Source organism: Scyliorhinus canicula, chromosome 21 (genome assembly GCF_902713615.1).
Source record: "Scyliorhinus canicula chromosome 21, sScyCan1.1, whole genome shotgun sequence".
NCBI lineage: Eukaryota > Metazoa > Chordata > Chondrichthyes > Carcharhiniformes > Scyliorhinidae > Scyliorhinus > Scyliorhinus canicula.
In genome coordinates, this window is record NC_052166.1 from 4,418,285 (window position 1) to 4,435,995 (window position 17,711).

A 17,711-nucleotide genomic window follows, 5' to 3' on the forward strand; every position below is an offset into this window, starting at 1 on the left:
GGCAGTCTCTCTTTATATGTCTCTGGATATTTGATTAAACAATGTCCCAGGGCAGTCTCTCTTTATATGTCTCTGGATATTTGATTAAACAATGTCCCAGGGCAGTCTCTCTTTATATGTCTCTGGATATTTGATTAAACAATGTCCCAGGGCAGTCTCTCTTTATACGGGCTCTGCGTACTTGATTAAACAATGTCCCAGGGCAGTCTCTCTTTATATGTCTCTGGATATTTGATTAAACAATGTCCCAGGGCAGTCTCTCTTTATAGGGGCTCTGTGACTTGATTAAACAATGTCCCAGGGCAGTCTCTCTTCATACGTCTCTGGATATTTGATTAAACAATGTCCCAGGGCAGTCTCTCTTTATACGGGTTCTGCGTACTTGATTAAAAAATGTCCCAGGGCAGTCTCTCTTTATACGTCTCTGGATATTTGATTAAACAATGTTTCAGGGCAGTCTCTCTTTATACGGGTTCTGCGTACTTGATTAAAAAATGTCCCAGGGCAGTCTCTCTTTATACGTCTCTGGATATTTGATTAAACAATGTCCCAGGGCAGTCTCTCTTTATAGGGGCTCTGTGACTTGATTAAACAATGTCCCAGGGCAGTCTCTCTTTATATGTCTCTGGATATTTGATTAAACAATGTTTCAGGGCAGTCTCTCTTTATACGGGCTCTGCGTACTTGATTAAACAATGTCCCAGGGCAGTCTCCCTTTATATGTCTCTGGATATTTGATTAAACAATGTCCCAGGGCAGTCTCTCTTTATACGGGCTCTGCGTACTTGATTAAACAATGTCCCAGGGCAGTCTCTCTTTATAGGGGCTCTGGATATTTCATTAAACAATGTCCCAGGGCAGTCTTTCTTTATATGTCTCTGGATATTTGATTAAACAATGTTTCAGGGCAGTCTCTCTTTATACGGGCTCTGCGTACTTGATTAAACAATGTCCCAGGGCAGTCTCTCTTTATATGTCTCTGGATATTTGATTAAACAATGTTTCAGGGCAGTCTCTCTTTATAGGGGCTCTGGGCGCCTGATTCAAATGTGTGGCCTGATTTGTGTTCTTGATGCCTGTGTGTTTTCCCTCTATCTCACCCCTTCCCCTGGGCTACGTGCAGGGATGATTGACAGCACCATGGGCGAACAGCACCAGGTTGTGGCGGTCACGGGGGACGGAACGAACGACGGTCCTGCCTTGAAGAAAGCAGATGTGGGCTTCGCAATGGTAAGAGGCCAACCGAGTTGCGGCGGAGAATTCTTCCTTGCTGCTGCCCCGGAGCGCCTTACGGTCGGAACGGCGGTGCGCCCCGGCGACAGAGGGAAGGCGGGGGACTCGGCCGCGCACGTCAAAATCCCACCGGATCGCGCTGCGTCACACCCGAGATCACCTTGACTTGTTTCGATTTATTGATGTTGGTTGAGGGAAGAAGGGTTGGCCCTCAGGGCATTGGAGCGGACACCCATCACACAACACCCCCTCCCCCCCCACACACACACACACACACACACACATACATACACCCCCAACACCCTCAGAAATCTGTCTAAACCGCCCCGCCCCCAAAGAGAAAAAATTCCTCCACATCACCATCTTCAATGGGCAGCAAGGTAGCACAGTGGTTAGCACGGTTTCCTCACAGCCCCAGGGTCCCGGGTTCGATTCTGACCTCGGGTGACGGTGTGGAGTCCGCACGTCCTCCCCGTGTGTGCGTGGGTTTCCTCCGGGTGCTCCGGTTTCCCCCCCCCCACAGTCCAAAGATGTGCGGGTTGGGTGGATTGGCCGCGATAAATTGCCCCTTAGTGACCAAAAAGGTTAGGTGGGGTTACTGGGTAACTGGGCTAGGTACGCGCCCGGGCCTAGTGGGGTCGGTGCAGACTCGCTGGGCCCAATTTCCTCCTTCTGAAATGTGGGCATTCTATGATTCAATGGGAGACCTCATTACTCTCAAACTGCACCCCACCCAGTTCAAGACCCCCCCGCCCGGCCTATGATGGGGGAAACATCCTCTCCGCATCCATCCTGTCAAATCCGCTCAGAATCTGACATTTTTCAATCAGATCACCTCTCGTTTTTCCAAACTCCGATGGGTACAGGACCCCGACCTGCTCAACCCTTTCCCCACCGGACAAACCGCCTCCATCCCGGGATTCGGCCCCGTGAACCTTTTCCGAATGGCCTCCGGCACAAGTGTGTCCCCTCATCGAGTAGGAGTAAGGCTGAGACTGGACGCAGCCATCCAGATGTTACAAACATGCTGTTCACAAGTGTAGAAGCAGTGGAATGGGGACAACACATTGAGCAAGAAGTCAGTTCCTTCACTCACTCACAATTTGGCTGCAGCAGAATCCTCCGTATCCTCCTGTCCGTTCTGTACCTGCCCTGGGCGTGTTTGATGGGGACAGTGTAGAGGGAGCTTTACTCTGTATCTAACCCTGTGCTGTACCTGTCCTGGGAGTGTTTGATGGGGAGAGTGTAGAGGGAGCTTTACTCTGTATCTAACCCCGTGCTGTACCTGTCCTGGGAGTGTTTGATGGGGCCAGTGTAGAGGGAGCTTTACTCTGAATCTAACCCCGTGCTGTACCTGTCCTGGGAGTGTTTGATGGGGACAGTGTAGAGGGAGCTTTACTCTGTATCTAACCCCGTGCTGTACCTGTCCTGGGAGTGTTTGATGGGGACAGTGTAGAGGGAGCTTTACTCTGTATCTGACCCCGTGCTGTACCTGTCCTGGGAGTGTTTGATGGGGACAGTGTAGATGGAGCTTTACTCTGTATCTAACCCCGTGCTGTACCTGTCCTGGGAGTGTTTGATGGGGACAGTGTCGCAGGAGCTTTACTCTGTATCTAACCCCGTGCTGTACCTGTCCTGGGAGTGTTTGATGGGGACAGTGTAGAGGGAGCTTTACTCTGTATCTAACCCCGTGCTGTACCTGTCCTGGGAGTGTTTGATGGGGACAGTGTAGAGGGAGCTTTACTCTGTATCTAACCCCGTGCTGTACCTGTCCTGGGAGTGTTTGATGGGAACAGTGTAGAGGGAGCTTTACTCTGTATCTAACCCCGTGCTGTACCTGTCCTGTGAGTGTTTGATGGGGACAGTGTAGAGGGAGCTTTACTCTGTATCTAACCCTGTGCTGTACCTGTCCTGGGAGTGTTTGATGGGGACAGTGTAGAGGGAGCTTTACTCTGTATCTAACCCCGTGCTGTACCTGTCCTGGGAGTGTTTGATGGGGACAGTGTAGAGGGAGCTTTACTCTGTATCTAATCCCGTGCTGTACCTGCCCTGGGAGTGTTTGATGGGGACAGCGTAGAGGGAGCTTTACTCTGTATCTAACCCCGTGCTGCTCCTGTCCTGGGAGTGTTTGATGGTGACAGTGTAGAGGGAGCTTTACTCTGTATCTAACCCCGTGCTGCTCCTGTCCTGGGAGTGTTTGATGGGGACAATGTAGAGGGAGCTTTACTCTGTATCTACCCTGTGCTGTACCTGTCCTGGGAGTGTTTGATGGGGACAGTGTAGAGGGAGCTTTACTCTGTATCTAACCCCGTGCTGTACCTGTCCTGGGAGTGTTTGATGGGGACAGTGTAGAGGGAGCTTTACTCTGTATCTAACCCCGTGCTGTACCTGTCCTGGGAGTGTTTGATGGGGACAGTGTGGAGGGAGCAGTACCCAGCAGCTAACCTCAGGCAGTGACTGAGTGATGTTTAACAGGGTATCGCTGGAACGGACGTGGCGAAGGAGGCGTCTGACATCATCCTCACAGACGACAACTTCTCGAGCATCGTCAAGGCAGTAAAGTGGGGTCGAAACGTCTACGACAGCATCGCCAAATTCCTGCAGTTCCAATTAACCGTCAATGTGGTGGCAGTCATCGTGGCTTTCACTGGAGCCTGCATCACCCAGGTTAGTGGTCAGGGTAACGCACCCTCGAGGGCAACATGGTGGCACAGTGGGTTAGCCCTGCTGCCTCACGGCGCCGAGGTCCCAGGTTCGATCCCGGCCCTGGGTCACTGTCCGTGTGGAGTTTGCACATTCTCCCCGTGTCTGCGTGGGTTTCGCCCCCACAACCCAAAAATGTGCAGGGTAGGGGGATTGGCCACTCTAAATTGCCCCTTAATTGGAAAAAATGAATTGGGTACTCTAACTTCGTAAAAAAGGATAACGCTCCACCCCTCAACAATCAGACCACTCACAGAGATATCTGTACTTTACTACTGTCTCAGTCCCCCTCTCTCTCAGGGAGATATCTGTACACTGACTGGTGTCTCTCAGTCCCCACTCTCTCTCAGGGAGATATCTGTACACTGACTGGTGTCTCTCAGTCCCCACTCTCTCTCAGGGAGATATCTGTACACTGACTGGTATCTCTCTGTCCCCTCTCTCTCTCAGAGAGATATCTGTACTTTACTGCTGTCTCAGTCCCCCTCTCTCTCAGGGAGATATCTGTACACTGACTGGTGTCTATCAGTCCCCTCTCTCTCTCAGGGGGATATCTGTACACTGACTGGTGTCTCTCAGTCCCCTCTCTCTCTCAGGGAGATATCTGTACACTGACTGGTGTCTCTCAGTCCCTTGTCTCTCTCAGGGAGATATCTGTACACTGACTGCTGTCTCTCAGTCCCCTCTCTCTCAGGGAGATATCTGTACACTGACTGGTGTCTCTCAGTCCCTTGTCTCTCTCAGGGAGATATCTGTACACTGACTGGTGTCTCTAGTCCCCCTCTCTCTCTCAGGGAGATATCTGTACACTGACTGGTGTCTCTCAGTCCCCTCTCTCTCTCAGGGAGATATCTGTACACTGACTGGTGTCTCTCAGTCCCCTCTCTCTCTCAGGGAGATATCTGTACACTGACTGGTGTCTCTCAGTCCCCTCTCTCTCAGGGAGATATCTGTACACTGACTGGTGTCTCTCAGTCCCCTCTCTCTCTCAGGGAGATATCTGTACTTTACTGCTGTCTCAGTCCCCCTCTCTCTCAGGGAGATATCTGTACACTGACTGGTGTCTCTCAGTCCCCTCTCTCTCTCAGGGAGATATCTGTACACTGACTGGTATCTCTCTGTCCCCTCTCTCTCTCAGAGAGATATCTGTACTTTACTGCTGTCTCAGTCCCCCTCTCTCTCAGGGAGATATCTGTACACTGACTGGTGTCTCTCAGTCCCCTCTCTCTCTCAGGGAGATATCTGTACACTGACTGGTGTCTCTCAGTCCCCTCTCTCTCAGGGAGATATCTGTACACTGACTGGTGTCTCTCAGTCCCTTGTCTCTCTCAGGGAGATATCTGTACACTGACTGCTGTCTCTCAGTCCCCTCTCTCTCAGGGAGATATCTGTACACTGACTGGTGTCTCTCAGTCCCTTGTCTCTCTCAGGGAGATATCTGTACACTGACTGGTGTCTCTCAGTCCCCCTCTCTCTCTCAGGGAGATATCTGTACACTGACTGGTGTCTCTCAGTCCCCTCTCTCTCAGGTAGATATCTGTACACTGACTGGTGTCTCTCAGTCCCTTGTCTCTCTCAGGGAGATATCTGTACACTGACTGCTGTCTCTCAGTCCCCTCTCTCTCAGGGAGATATCTGTACACTGACTGGTGTCTCTCAGTCCCTTGTCTCTCTCAGGGAGATATCTGTACACTGACTGGTGTCTCTCAGTCCCCCTCTCTCTCTCAGGGAGATATCTGTACACTGACTGGTGTCTCTCAGTCCCCTCTCTCTCAGGGAGATATCTGTACACTGACTGGTGTCTCTCAGTCCCCTCTCTCTCAGGGAGATATCTGTACACTGACTGGTGTCTCTCAGTCCCTCCTCTCTCTCAGGGAGATATCTGTACACTGACTGGTGTCTTTCAGTCCCTCCTCTCTCTCAGGGAGATGGCTGTACACTGACTGGTGTCTCTCAGTCCCCCCTCTCTCTCTCAGGGAGATATCTGTCCACTGACTGGTGTCTCTCAGTCCCCTCTCTCTCAGGCAGATATCTGTACACTGACTGGTGTCTCTCAGTCCCCTCTCTCTCTCAGGGAGATATCTGTACACTGACTGGTGTCTCTCAGTCCCCTCTCTCTCTCAGGGAGATATCTGTACACTGACTGGTGTCTCTCAGTCCCCTCCCACTCAGGGAGATATCTGTACACTGACTGGTGGCTCTCAGTCCCCTTTCTCTCAGGGAGATATCCGTACACTGACTGGTGTCTCTCAGCAGGGCCGGTTTTAAGCCTATTTGACCAATTTCATCAAATTGGGCCCCGCGCCAGCGGCGACAGAGTTACCGTTTGAAGCCTTTTCTGTATTCTAAGAGGAACTATAGGGTAGTTTTTACTTTTGGGAAACGCGCCGCATTACCGTCGACAAATCCTTCAGCCCTGCGCCGCCAAATCCTTCCGCCCGGGTAAGTAAGGTTCAAAATTTTAGTATATCAAGCATGTAATGTTTTTTTTTGGTTAAAGACGAGCATACTACACAAAATATAAACATACATAAATTTTTGCTTTTGTAGAGTAGGGGCCCCGCCATCACTTTTCTAATTGGGCCCCCAATTCCTAGCACCGGCCCTGTCTCTCAGTATTGGTCGGTATTGTTCAGCAGAGTCAAGATTACCAAGCGCACTCAGTATTGTTCAGAGCAATCAGTATTGTACAGCGCACTCACCCTTCTTCAGCGCACTCACCCTTCTTCAGCGCACTCACCCTTCTTCAGCGCACTCACCCTTCTTCAGCGCACTCACCCTTCTTCAGCGCACTCACCCTTCTTCAGCGCACTCACCCTTCTTCAGCGCACTCACCCTTCTTCAGCGCACTCACCCTTCTTCAGCGCACTCACCCTTCTTCAGCGCACTCACCCTTCTTCAGCGCACTCACCCTTCTTCAGCACACTCTGTATTGTTCAGCACACTCAGTATTGTCCAGCACACTCAGTATTGTTCAGCGCACTCAGTATTGTTCAGCGCACTCAGTATTGTTCAGCGCACTCAGTATTGTTCAGCGCACTCAGTATTGTTCAGCGCACTCAGTATTGTTCAGCGCACTCAGTATTGTTCAGCGCACTCAGTATTGTTCAGCACACTCAGTATTGTTCAGCTCCAGTCAGTATTGTTCAGCGCACTCAGTATTGTTCAGCACAGTCAGGATTGCCCAGCGCACTACGGAGTTCTTGTGTTTGTCCAGATGAGTGTAATGTGAGACATTTCAGCAAACTATCTATCCCTTCAGCCGCATTAGCTTCTCTGAGCCTGAACGTTGCTGATAATAACAATATCCTGTTTGTGTCGTATTATTCTCTGCACTCACGCTCCTCCCCCACCCTCAGGATTCGCCGTTAAAGGCCGTCCAGATGCTGTGGGTCAATCTGATCATGGACACGTTTGCCTCGTTAGCTCTGGCAACAGAGCCGCCCACAGACGACCTCCTGAAGCGCCGGCCCTATGGCCGCAACAAGCCCCTCATCTCTCGTACAATGATGAAGAACATCCTCGGGCACAGCATCTTTCAGCTGGTCATCATCTTCAGCCTGCTGTTCACCGGTACGTCTTCAAACCCTCTCCCTCCACAGTCCATCCTCATCAAACACTCCCAGGACAGGTACAGCACGGGGTTAGATACAGAGTAAAGCTCCCTGTACACTGATCCCATCAAACACTCCCAGGACAGGTACAGCACGGGGTTAGATACAGAGTAAAGCTCCCTCTACACTGTCCCCATCAAACACTCCCAGGACAGGTACAGCACGGGGTTAGAGACAGAGTAAAGCTCCCTCTATACTGTCCCCAACAAACACTCCCAGGACAGATACAGCACGGGGTTAGATACAGAGTAAAGCTCCCTCTACACTGTCCCCATCAAACACTCCCAGGACAGGTACAGCACGGGGTTAGATACAGAGTAAAGCTCCCTCTACACTGTCCCCATCAAACACTCCCAGGACAGGTACAGCACGGGTTAGATACAGAGTAAAGCTCCCTCTACACTGTCCCCATCAAACACTCCCAGGACAGGTACAGCACGGGGTTAGATACAGAGTAAAGCTCCCTCTACACTGTCCCCATCAAACACTCCCAGGACAGGTACAGCACGAGGTTAGATACAGAGTAAAGCTCCCTCGACACTGTCCCCATCAAACACTCCCAGGACAGGTACAGCATGGGGTAGGATACAGAGTAAAGCTCCCTCTACACTGTCCCCATCAAACACTCCCAGGACAGGTACAGCACGGGGTTAGATACAGAGTAAAGCTCCCTCTACACTGTCCCCATCAAACACTCCCAGGACAGGTACAGCACGGGGTTAGATACAGAGTAAAGCTCCCTCTACACTGTCCCCATCAAACACTCCCAGGACAGGTACAGCACGGGGTTAGATACAGAGTAAAGCTCCCTCTACACTGTCCCCATCAAACACTCCCAAGACAGGTACAGCACGGGGTTAGATACAGAGTAAAGCTCCCTCTACACTGTCCCCATCAAACCCTCCCAGGACAGGTACAGCACGGGGTTAGATACAGAGTAAAGCTCCCTCGACACTGTCCCCATCAAACACTCCCAGGACAGGTACAGCACGTGGTTAGATACAGAGTAAAGCTCCCTCGACACTGTCCCCATCAAACACTCCCAGGACAGATACAGCACGAGGTTAGATACAGAGTAAAGCTCCCTCTACACTGTCCCCATCAAACACTCCCAGGACAGGTGCAGCACGGGGTTAGATACAGAGTAAAGCTCCCTCTACCCTGTCCCCATCAAACACTCCCAGGACAGGTACAGCACAGGGTTAGATACAGAGTAAAGCTCCCTCTACGCTTTCCCCATCAAACACTCCCAGGACAGGTACAGCACGGGGTTAGATACAGAGTAAAGCTCCCTCCACACTGTCCCCATCAAACACTCCCAGGACAGATACAGCACGGGGTTAGATACAGAGTAAAGCTCCCTCTACACTGTCCCCATCAAACACTCCCAGGACAGGTACAGCACGGGGTTAGATACAGAGTAAAGCTCCTTCGACACTGTCCCCATCAAACACTCTCAGGACAGGTGTGGTGAATGTAACAAGGTAATTCACACTGTATCTTTGTAAGCGCAGTAGCGTTATCCGACCACAAGGGGGAGTAGCTCTGGGAATGCTCAGGAGCTTGTACAGGGCTCCACCCTTGGCTCCGCCCACGACTCCTCCCCCTTGTGCTGCTGTATAAATACCCTTGTCCAGAGTCAGCCTGCAGTTCACCGAGAGTTCATCAATGGGTAAAAGGCTGGCTCTGTGGTAAGTAGATGAAAGCCGATATTCATATCGGAACACACGTGTCTGGTGAATTGATGGTTCCATCAATTTAATCTAGTTAAGAACAGTAAAGATCGATCATGGAATCGGCCCTCAAGCCTGGACGCCTGGAACCCGACCCACAGGATGTAGAGGCTAAATAAATCTTCTCCCACTGGCTGCGGTGCTTCAAGGCCTACCTGGCAGAAGCGAGCACAGCCGCAACGACAGAGGAACAGAAGCTAAGTCTACTGCACGCGAGGGTGAGCCACCAAATCTCTACGCGATTAAACTCGGCCGGTTCATATACTGCAGCGCTAGCGATACTATATGTAAGGCCCATTAACGAAGTTTACGCACACCATGTGTTCACGACTCGCCGCCAGCGGCCTACAGAATCACTCGCTGAATTTCTAAGGGAACTCAATAATTTGTCCAATGACTGTAATTACCAAGCGGTTACCGCGGCTGAACACAGGGAGCTGGTGGTACGCGATGTTTTTGTAGCGGGCCTCAGGTCTAATTATGTGCGCCAACGACTGCTGGAAAAGGGGGCCCAAGACTTAGAAACAACTGTGGAAGCTGCGACCACGATGGAGGTCTCCTTCCGCAGCCTTAACTCGTACCCCGCGGACCCAATCATGGGCCCCCGACCAGCAACTCCCCCAGGCTTGTGCTACGCGGCTGCCCAGCCACCATGCTGCCCCAGCCAGCCACTATGCTGCCCCAGCCAGCCACTATGCTGCTCCAGCCACTATGCTGCCCCAGCCAGCCACTATGCTGCCCCAGCCACTATGCTGCTCCAGCCACTATGCTGCCCCAGCCAGCCACTATGCTGCCCCAGCCACTATGCTGCTCCAGCCACTATGCTGCCCCAGCCAGCCACTATGCTGCTCCAGCCAGCCACCATGCTGCCCCAGCCAGCCACTATGCTGCCCCAGCCAGCCACTATGCTGCTCCAGCCAGCCACTATGCTGCCCCAGCCACTATGCTGCCCCAGCCAGCCACTATGCTGCCCCAGCCAGCCACCATGCTGCTCCAGCCAGCCACTATGCTGCTCCAGCCTGCCACCATACTGCCCCAGCCAGCCACCATGCTGCCCCAGCCACTATGCTGCTCCAGCCAGCCACCATGCTGCCCCAGCCACTATGCTGCTCCAGCCAGCCACTATGCTGCTCCAGCCAGCCACTATGCTGCTCCAGCCACTATGCTGCTCCAGCCAGCCACTATGCTGCTCCAGCCACTATGCTGCTCCAGCCACTATGCTGCCCCAGCCAGCCACTATGCTGTTCCAGCCACTATGCTGCCCCAGCCACTATGCTGCCCCAGCCACTATGCTGCTCCAGCCACTATGCTGCTCCAGCCACTATGCTGCTCCAGCCAGCCACTATGCTGCTCCAGCCAGCCACTATGCTGCTCCAGCCACTATGCTGCTCCAGCCAGCCACCATGCTGCTCCCGCCACTATGCTGCCCCAGCCAGCCACTATGCTGCTCCAGCCAGCCACTATGCTGTTCCAGCCACTATGCTGCCCCAGCCAGCCACCATGCTGCTCCAGCCACTATGCTGTTCCAGCCACTATGCTGCTCCAGCCACCATGCTGCCCCAGCCAGCCACTATGCTGTTCCAGCCACTCTGCTGCTCCAGCCACTATGCTGCCCCAACCAGCCACCATGCTGCTCCAGCCAGCCACTATGCTGTTCCAGCCACTGCTGCCCCAGCCAGCCACCATGCTGCTCCAGCCACTATGCTGCTCCAGCCACCATGCTGCTCCAGCCAGCCACTATGCTGCCCCAGCCAGCCACCATGCTGCTCCAGCCACTATGCTGCCCCAGCCAGCCACCATGCTGTTCCAGCCAGCCACTATGCTGCTCCAGCCAGCCACTATGCTGCCCCAGCCAGCCACTATGCTGCCCCAGCCAGCCACTATGCTGCTCCAGCCACTATGCTGCTCCAGCCAGCCACTATGCTGCCCCAGCCAGCCACTATGCTGCTCCAGCCAGCCACCATGCTGCTCCAGCCACTATGCTGCTCCAGCCAGCCACTATGCTGCCCCAGCCAGCCACTATGCTGCTCTAGCCAGCCACCATGCTGCCCCAGCCAGCCACCATGCTGCCCCAGCCAGCCACTATGCTGCTCCAGCCAGCCACTATGCTGCCCCAGCCAGCCATTATGCTGCTCCAGCCACTATGCTGCTCCAGCCAGCCACCATGCTGCCCCAGCCAGCCACTATGCTGCTCCAGCCATTATGCTGCCCCAGCCAGCCACTATGCTGCTCCAGCCAGCCACTATGCTGCCCCAGCCAGCCACTATGCTGCTCCAGCCAGCCACTATGCTGCCCCAGCCAGCCACTATGCTGCCCCAGCCAGCCACTATGCTGCTCCAGCCATTATGCTGCCCCAGCCAGCCACTATGCTGCTCCAGCCACTATGCTGCTCCAGCCAGCCACAATGCTGCTCCAGCCACTATGCTGCTCCAGCCAGCCACAATGCTGCCCCAGCCAGCCACTATGCTGCTCCAGCCAGCCACAATGCTGCCCCAGCCATTATGCTGCTCCAGCCAGCCACTATGCTGCTCCAGCCACTATGCTGCTCCAGCCAGCCACTATGCTGCTCCAGCCAGCCACCATGCTGCTCCAGCCAGCCACTATGCTGCCCCAGCCACTACGCTGCTCCAGCCAGCCACCATGCTGCCCCAGCCAGCCACCATGCTGCCCCAGCCACTATGCTGCCCCAGCCAGCCACTATGCTGCTCCAGCCACCATGCTGCCCCAGCCGGCCATTTCTGCGGCCAGAACCAGCACCCGCGGCAGCACTGCCCGGCCCGCAACGCGACCTGCAGCAGCTGCGGGCGGAAAGGCCATTACGCAAGAGTGTGCCTCGCTACAAGGGCCCCAGCTTCCAACTCCCCAGCGGCACGAAGTAATCGCTCCCATCACTCACAGGCCCGCGGGGCCCGAAACGCTGTGGCCTATGCCCTGACTCCGCCCCCTCCAGCCACGTGCGATCCATGGGGGCCGCCATCTTGGCAAACCTCCACCACGCGGCCGGCCACGTGCGACTCATGGGGGGCGCCATCTTGGACGCCATCTTCCTCGCCGCCCACCACGTGCAATCCACGGGCCCGAACTGCATCTCCACGCTCGGACAACTCATCGGAAGAATTCGAATTCGACTATGAACTCAGAGGGCAGTCATGACGGGGCCACTCCAGCACAGCTGATCGAGCCGCCGACTACCCGCAACTCAGCGCAGTCATTCTGGACCAATCACGCCCGAAGCATCTGCGAAATCCGATGGCAGAGTCCAAATCAACGGGTACAAAACGCCATGCCTCTTCGACTCCGGGAGCACGGAGAGCTTCATACATCCAGACCTGGTAAGACGCTGTTCGCTCCCCGTTTGCCCCGCGCAGCAAACTATCTCGCTCGCTTCAGGCTCCCATTCGGTCCAGATCCAGGGGCGCACCGCCGTGACACTCACAATCCGAGGCGCTAGCTACTCAAAATTCAAACTCTACGTTTTGCCCTACCTCTGCGCGCCACTCTTATTAGGCCTAGACTTTCAATGTAACCTCAAGAGCCTCACCCTCAGCTTCGGCAGGCCCTTGCCCCCACTCACGATCTGCAGCCTCGCTACGCTGTGAATCCCCCCCCCCTCCTCTCTTTGCCAATCTCACAAAGGACTGTAAACCCGTAGCCACTCGTAGCAGGCGGTATAGCCTGCAGGATAGGGTATTTATCAGAGCAGAGGTCCGATGGCTACTCAGTGAGGGGGTGATAGAGGCCAGCAATAGTCCCTGGAGAGCTCAGGTGGTGGTCGTTAAGACCGGGGAAAAATTCCGCATGGTTGTCGACTACAGTCAGACTATAAATAGATTTACGCTCCTCGACGCGTATCCCCTCCCCAGGATTGCAGACATGGTAAATCAGATCGCCCAGTACCGGCTCTTCTCCACGGTGGATCTGAAGTCTGCATACCACCATCTCCCAATCCGCCCGGAGGACCGCCACTACACGGCATTCGAGGCCGATGGCCGCCTCTTCCTTTTCCTCTGGGTCCCTTTCGGCGTCACTAATGGGGTCTCGGTGTTCCAACAAGCAATGGACCGAATGGTGGACCAGTACGGGCAGCGGGCCACGTTTCCGTACTTGGACAATGTCACCATCTGCGGCTATGACCAGCAGGACCACGACGCCAACCTCCACCGTTTTCTCCAGACGGCACAGAAACTGAATCTCACGTATAACAAGGAGAAATGCGTTTTCCGCACAAACAGACTGGCCATCCTCGGCTATGTCGTGGAAAACGGAGTCCTGGGCCCAGACCCGGACCGTATGCGACCCCTCTTAGAACTCCCCCTCCCCCATTGCCCCAAGGCCCTCAAACGGTGCTTGGGCTTCTTCTCCTACCACGCCCAGTAGGTCCCTCAATATGCGGACAAAACCCGCCCACTCTTTAGGGCCACATGATTTCCCCTGTCAGCCGAGACACGTCAGGCCTTCGACGGCATCAAGGAGGACATCGCCAAAGCGGCCATGCGGGCGGTGAATGAATCCACTCCATTCCAGGTTGAGAGCGACGCCTCAGATGTAGCTCTTGCAGCCACACTAAATCAGGCAGGGAGACCAGTTGCATTTTTCTCCCATACCCTCTCCACTTCAGAACTCCGACACTCCTCAGTCGAGAAAGAAGCACAAGCCATTGTGGAGGTTATCCGTCACTGGAGGCACTACCTCGCAGGTAGGAGGTTCACCCTCATCACCGACCAATGATCGGTTGCCTTCATGTTCGACAACTCGCAAAGGGGCAAAATTAAAAATGACAAAATTCTGAGGTGGTGGATCGAACTCTCCGCCTACAATTACGATATTAAATATCGACCATGGAAGCTCAACGAGCCTCCGGATGCCCTATCCCGCGGGACATGCGCAGATTGACCGTTTGAAAGTCATCCACAATGACCTCTGCCACCCGGGGGTCACCCGGCTCGCCCACTACATCAGAGCCCGAAACCTGCCTTTCTTCAACGAGGAGGTAAAAGCGGTCACCAGGGACTGCCCGATCTGTGCGGAGTGCAAGCCACACTTCTATAGACCAGACTGGGCCCACCTGGTTAAGGCTTCTAGGCCCTTTGAACGCCTCGCGATTGATTTCAAAGGGCCACTCCCCTCAACTAACAAGAACGTTTACTTTCTAAACGTCGTAGATGAGTTCTCCCTTTTCCCATTCGCTATCCCGTGCCCCGACATGACCTCCCACACAATCATTAGGGCCCTGCATAGCATCTTCACCCTGTTTGGTTTCCCCAGCTACGTGCACAGCGACCGGGGTTCGTCCTTCATGTGCGACGAGCTGCATCGGTACCTGCTCGAAAAGGGCATTGCCTTGAGCAGGACTACCAGCTATACCCCAGGGGGAACGGGCAGGTGGAGAGGGAGAACGCGACGGTCTGGAAGACCGTCCTACTGACCCTCCGGTCTAGAAAGCTCCAAGTCTCCCAGTGGCAGGAAGTCCTCCCAGACGCGCTCCATGCTATTGGGTCCCTTTTGTGCACAGCGACCAATCAGACCCCTCACGAGCGGCTCTTCATTTTTTCCAGGGGCACTACCACGGGGGTCTCACTTCCGGCATGTCTGAGGACACCGGGCCCCGTACTTCTGAGGAAACACGTCAGGGCGCACAAAACCGACCCCCTTGTTGAGAAGGTGCGCCTGCTCCACTCCAACCCCCAGTACGCATCGTTGAGTTCCCTGACGGCCGTCAGGACACGGTATCCCTCCGGGATCTGGCACCCGCTGGATCCAGCGCCCCCTCTACCCCCACAGAAGGACCTCTCACCCTACACCTCATGCTGCCGCCCCCTCGCGCTCCCTAGCCCACGAGCTCGCTCCACCAGCTCCGCGCACCCACGCCGGCCAGCCCCCAGCACCCCCAGTCCCCGGTCGAACCAGAAGAGTATGAAGCTCAGGTACAACCCTCCCTGGAGTCCGCCATCGTCCCCAGAACACAACACCCATCCAGCCACCGCAAGAGGCTGCAACCCCGGTGCTCCGCAGATCACAGCGGACAATTCGACCACCGGACAGACTGACTTTGTAGACCACCACCCCCGCTGGACTTGATTTTTTTTTTGCAGGGGGTGAATGTGGTGAATGTAACATGGTAATTCACACTGTATCTTTGTATCTTTGCGTTATCCGACTACTAGGAGGCGTAGCTCTGGGAATGCTCAGGAGCTTGTACAGGGCTCCACCCTTGGCTCCGCCCACGACTCCTCCCCCTTGTGCTGCTGTATAAATTCCCTTGTCCAGAGTCAGCCTGCAGTTCACCGAGAGTTCATCAACGGGTAACAGGCTGGCTCTGTAGTAAGTAGATAAAAGCCGATATTCATATTGGAAAACAAGTGGCTGGTGAATTGATGGTTCCATCAACAGGTACAGCACGGGGTTAGATACAGAGTAAAGCTCCCTCTACACTGTCCCCATCAAACACTCCCAGGACAGGTACAGCACGGGGTTAGATACAGAGTAAAGCTCCCTCTACACTGTCCCCATCAAACACTCCCAGGACAGGTACAGCACGGGGTTAGATACAGAGTAAAGCTCCCTCGACACTGTCCCCATCAACACTCCCAGGACAGGTACAGCACGGGGTTAGATACAGAGTAAAGCTCCCTCTACACTGTCCCCATCAAACACTCCCAGGACAGGTACAGCACGGGGTTAGATACGGAGTAAAGCTCCCTCGACACTGTCCCCCATCAACACTCCCAGGACAGGTACAGCACGGGGTTAGATACAGAGTAAAGCTCCCTCTACACTGTCCCCATCAAACACTCCCAGGACAGGTACAGCACGGGATTAGATACAGAGTAAAGCTCCCTCTACACTGTCCCCATCAAACACTCCCAGGACAGGTACAGCACAGGATTAGATACAGAGTAAAGCTCCCTCTACACTGTCCCCATCAAACACTCCCAGGGCAGGTACAGCACGGGGTTAGATACAGAGTAAAGCTCCCTCTACACTGTCCCCATCAAACACTCCCAGGACAGGTACAGCACGGGGTTAGATACAGAGTAAAGCTCCCTCTACACTGTCCCCATCAAACACTCCCAGGACAGGTACAGCACGGGGTTAGATAGAGAGTAAAGCTCCCTCTACACTGTCCCCATCAAACACTCCCAGGACAGGTACAGCACGGGGTGAGATACAGAGTAAAGTTCCCTCTACACTATCCCCATCAAAAACTCCCAGGACAGGTACAGCCCCGGGTTAGATACAAACTGAGGGAGCACCACACTGTCAGAGGGTCAGTGCTGAGGGAGTGCCACACTGTGGGAGGGTCAGTGCTGAGGGAGCGCCGCACTGTCAGAGGGTCAGTACTGAGGGAGCACTGCACTGTCGGAGGGTCAGTGCTGAGGGAGTGCTGCACTGTCGGAGGGTCAGTGCTGAGGGAGCGCCGCACTGTCAGAGGGTCAGTACTGAGGGAGCACCGCACTGTCGGAGGGTCAGTGCTGAGGGAGCGCCGCACTGCCGGAGAGTCAATGCTGAGGGAGCGCCGCACTGTCAGAGGGTCAGTGCTGAGGGAGCGCCGCACTGTCAGAGGGTCAGTGCTGAGGGAGAGCCGCACTGTCAGAGGGTCAGTGCTGAGGGAGTGCCGCACTGTCAGAGGGTCAGTACTGAGGGAGTGCCGCACTGTCAGAGGGTCAGTGCTGAGGGAGCGCCGCACTGTCAGAGGGTCAGTACTGAGGGAGTGCTGCATGTCAGAGGGATGTGTTTCTTATTGTGCTTCTTGATTTCTCCTCCACTCCTCCCTCAGGTGAAAAGTTTTTCGGCATTGACAGTGGCAGGAATGCTGCCCTCCACTCTATGCCAAACCGAACACTACCCATCATCTTCAATATATTCGTCATGATGCAGCTTTTCAATGAGATCAACGCGCGCAAGATTCATGGTGAACGCAACGTCTTCGAGGGAATCCAGAGCAACCCCATCTTCTGTTCCATCGTCATGGGAACCTTCGGAATCCAGGTCAGTGCACGGCGTGGGTGTGTCGAGGGGTGTTCAGGGAGGCGAGAGACAGAGAGAGAGAGAGACAGAGAGAGACAGAGAGAGAGTGAGACAGAGAGAGAGAGAGAGTGAGACAGAGAGAGAGAGAGAGAGAGTGAGACAGAGAGAGAGAGAGAGAGTGAGACAGAGAGAGAGAGAGAGAGACAGAGAGAGACAGAGAGAGACATAGAGAGAGACAGAGAGAGACATAGAGAGAGACAGAGAGAGAGAGTGACAGAGAGAGAGTGAGACAGAGAGAGAGAGAGAGACAGAGAGAGAGACAGAGAGATTGAGAGAGGGATTAGACAGAGAGTGAGACAGAAGAGAGAGAGACAGAGAGAGAGAAGACAAAGAGAGAGACAGGGGAAGAGGGAGAGGAGAGACAAGCATGGACAAGAGACAGGGAAGAGAGAGAGACAGG

General features: G+C 54.4%; 1 protein-coding gene across 1 annotated transcript in view; it reads left to right on the forward strand.

Annotated features, from left to right (window-relative positions):
• The window catches only part of LOC119955900 (plasma membrane calcium-transporting ATPase 3-like), a 104,586-nt gene that overhangs the window by 36,371 nt on the left and 50,504 nt on the right, over nucleotides 1-17,711 (forward strand). The window contains exons 6-9 of the mRNA XM_038782558.1: nucleotides 1,124-1,230; nucleotides 3,709-3,900; nucleotides 7,296-7,509; nucleotides 17,061-17,289. Of these exons, the coding sequence (XP_038638486.1) occupies nucleotides 1,124-1,230; nucleotides 3,709-3,900; nucleotides 7,296-7,509; nucleotides 17,061-17,289 (742 nt within the window). The remainder of the gene's footprint in view (nucleotides 1-1,123; nucleotides 1,231-3,708; nucleotides 3,901-7,295; nucleotides 7,510-17,060; nucleotides 17,290-17,711) is intronic.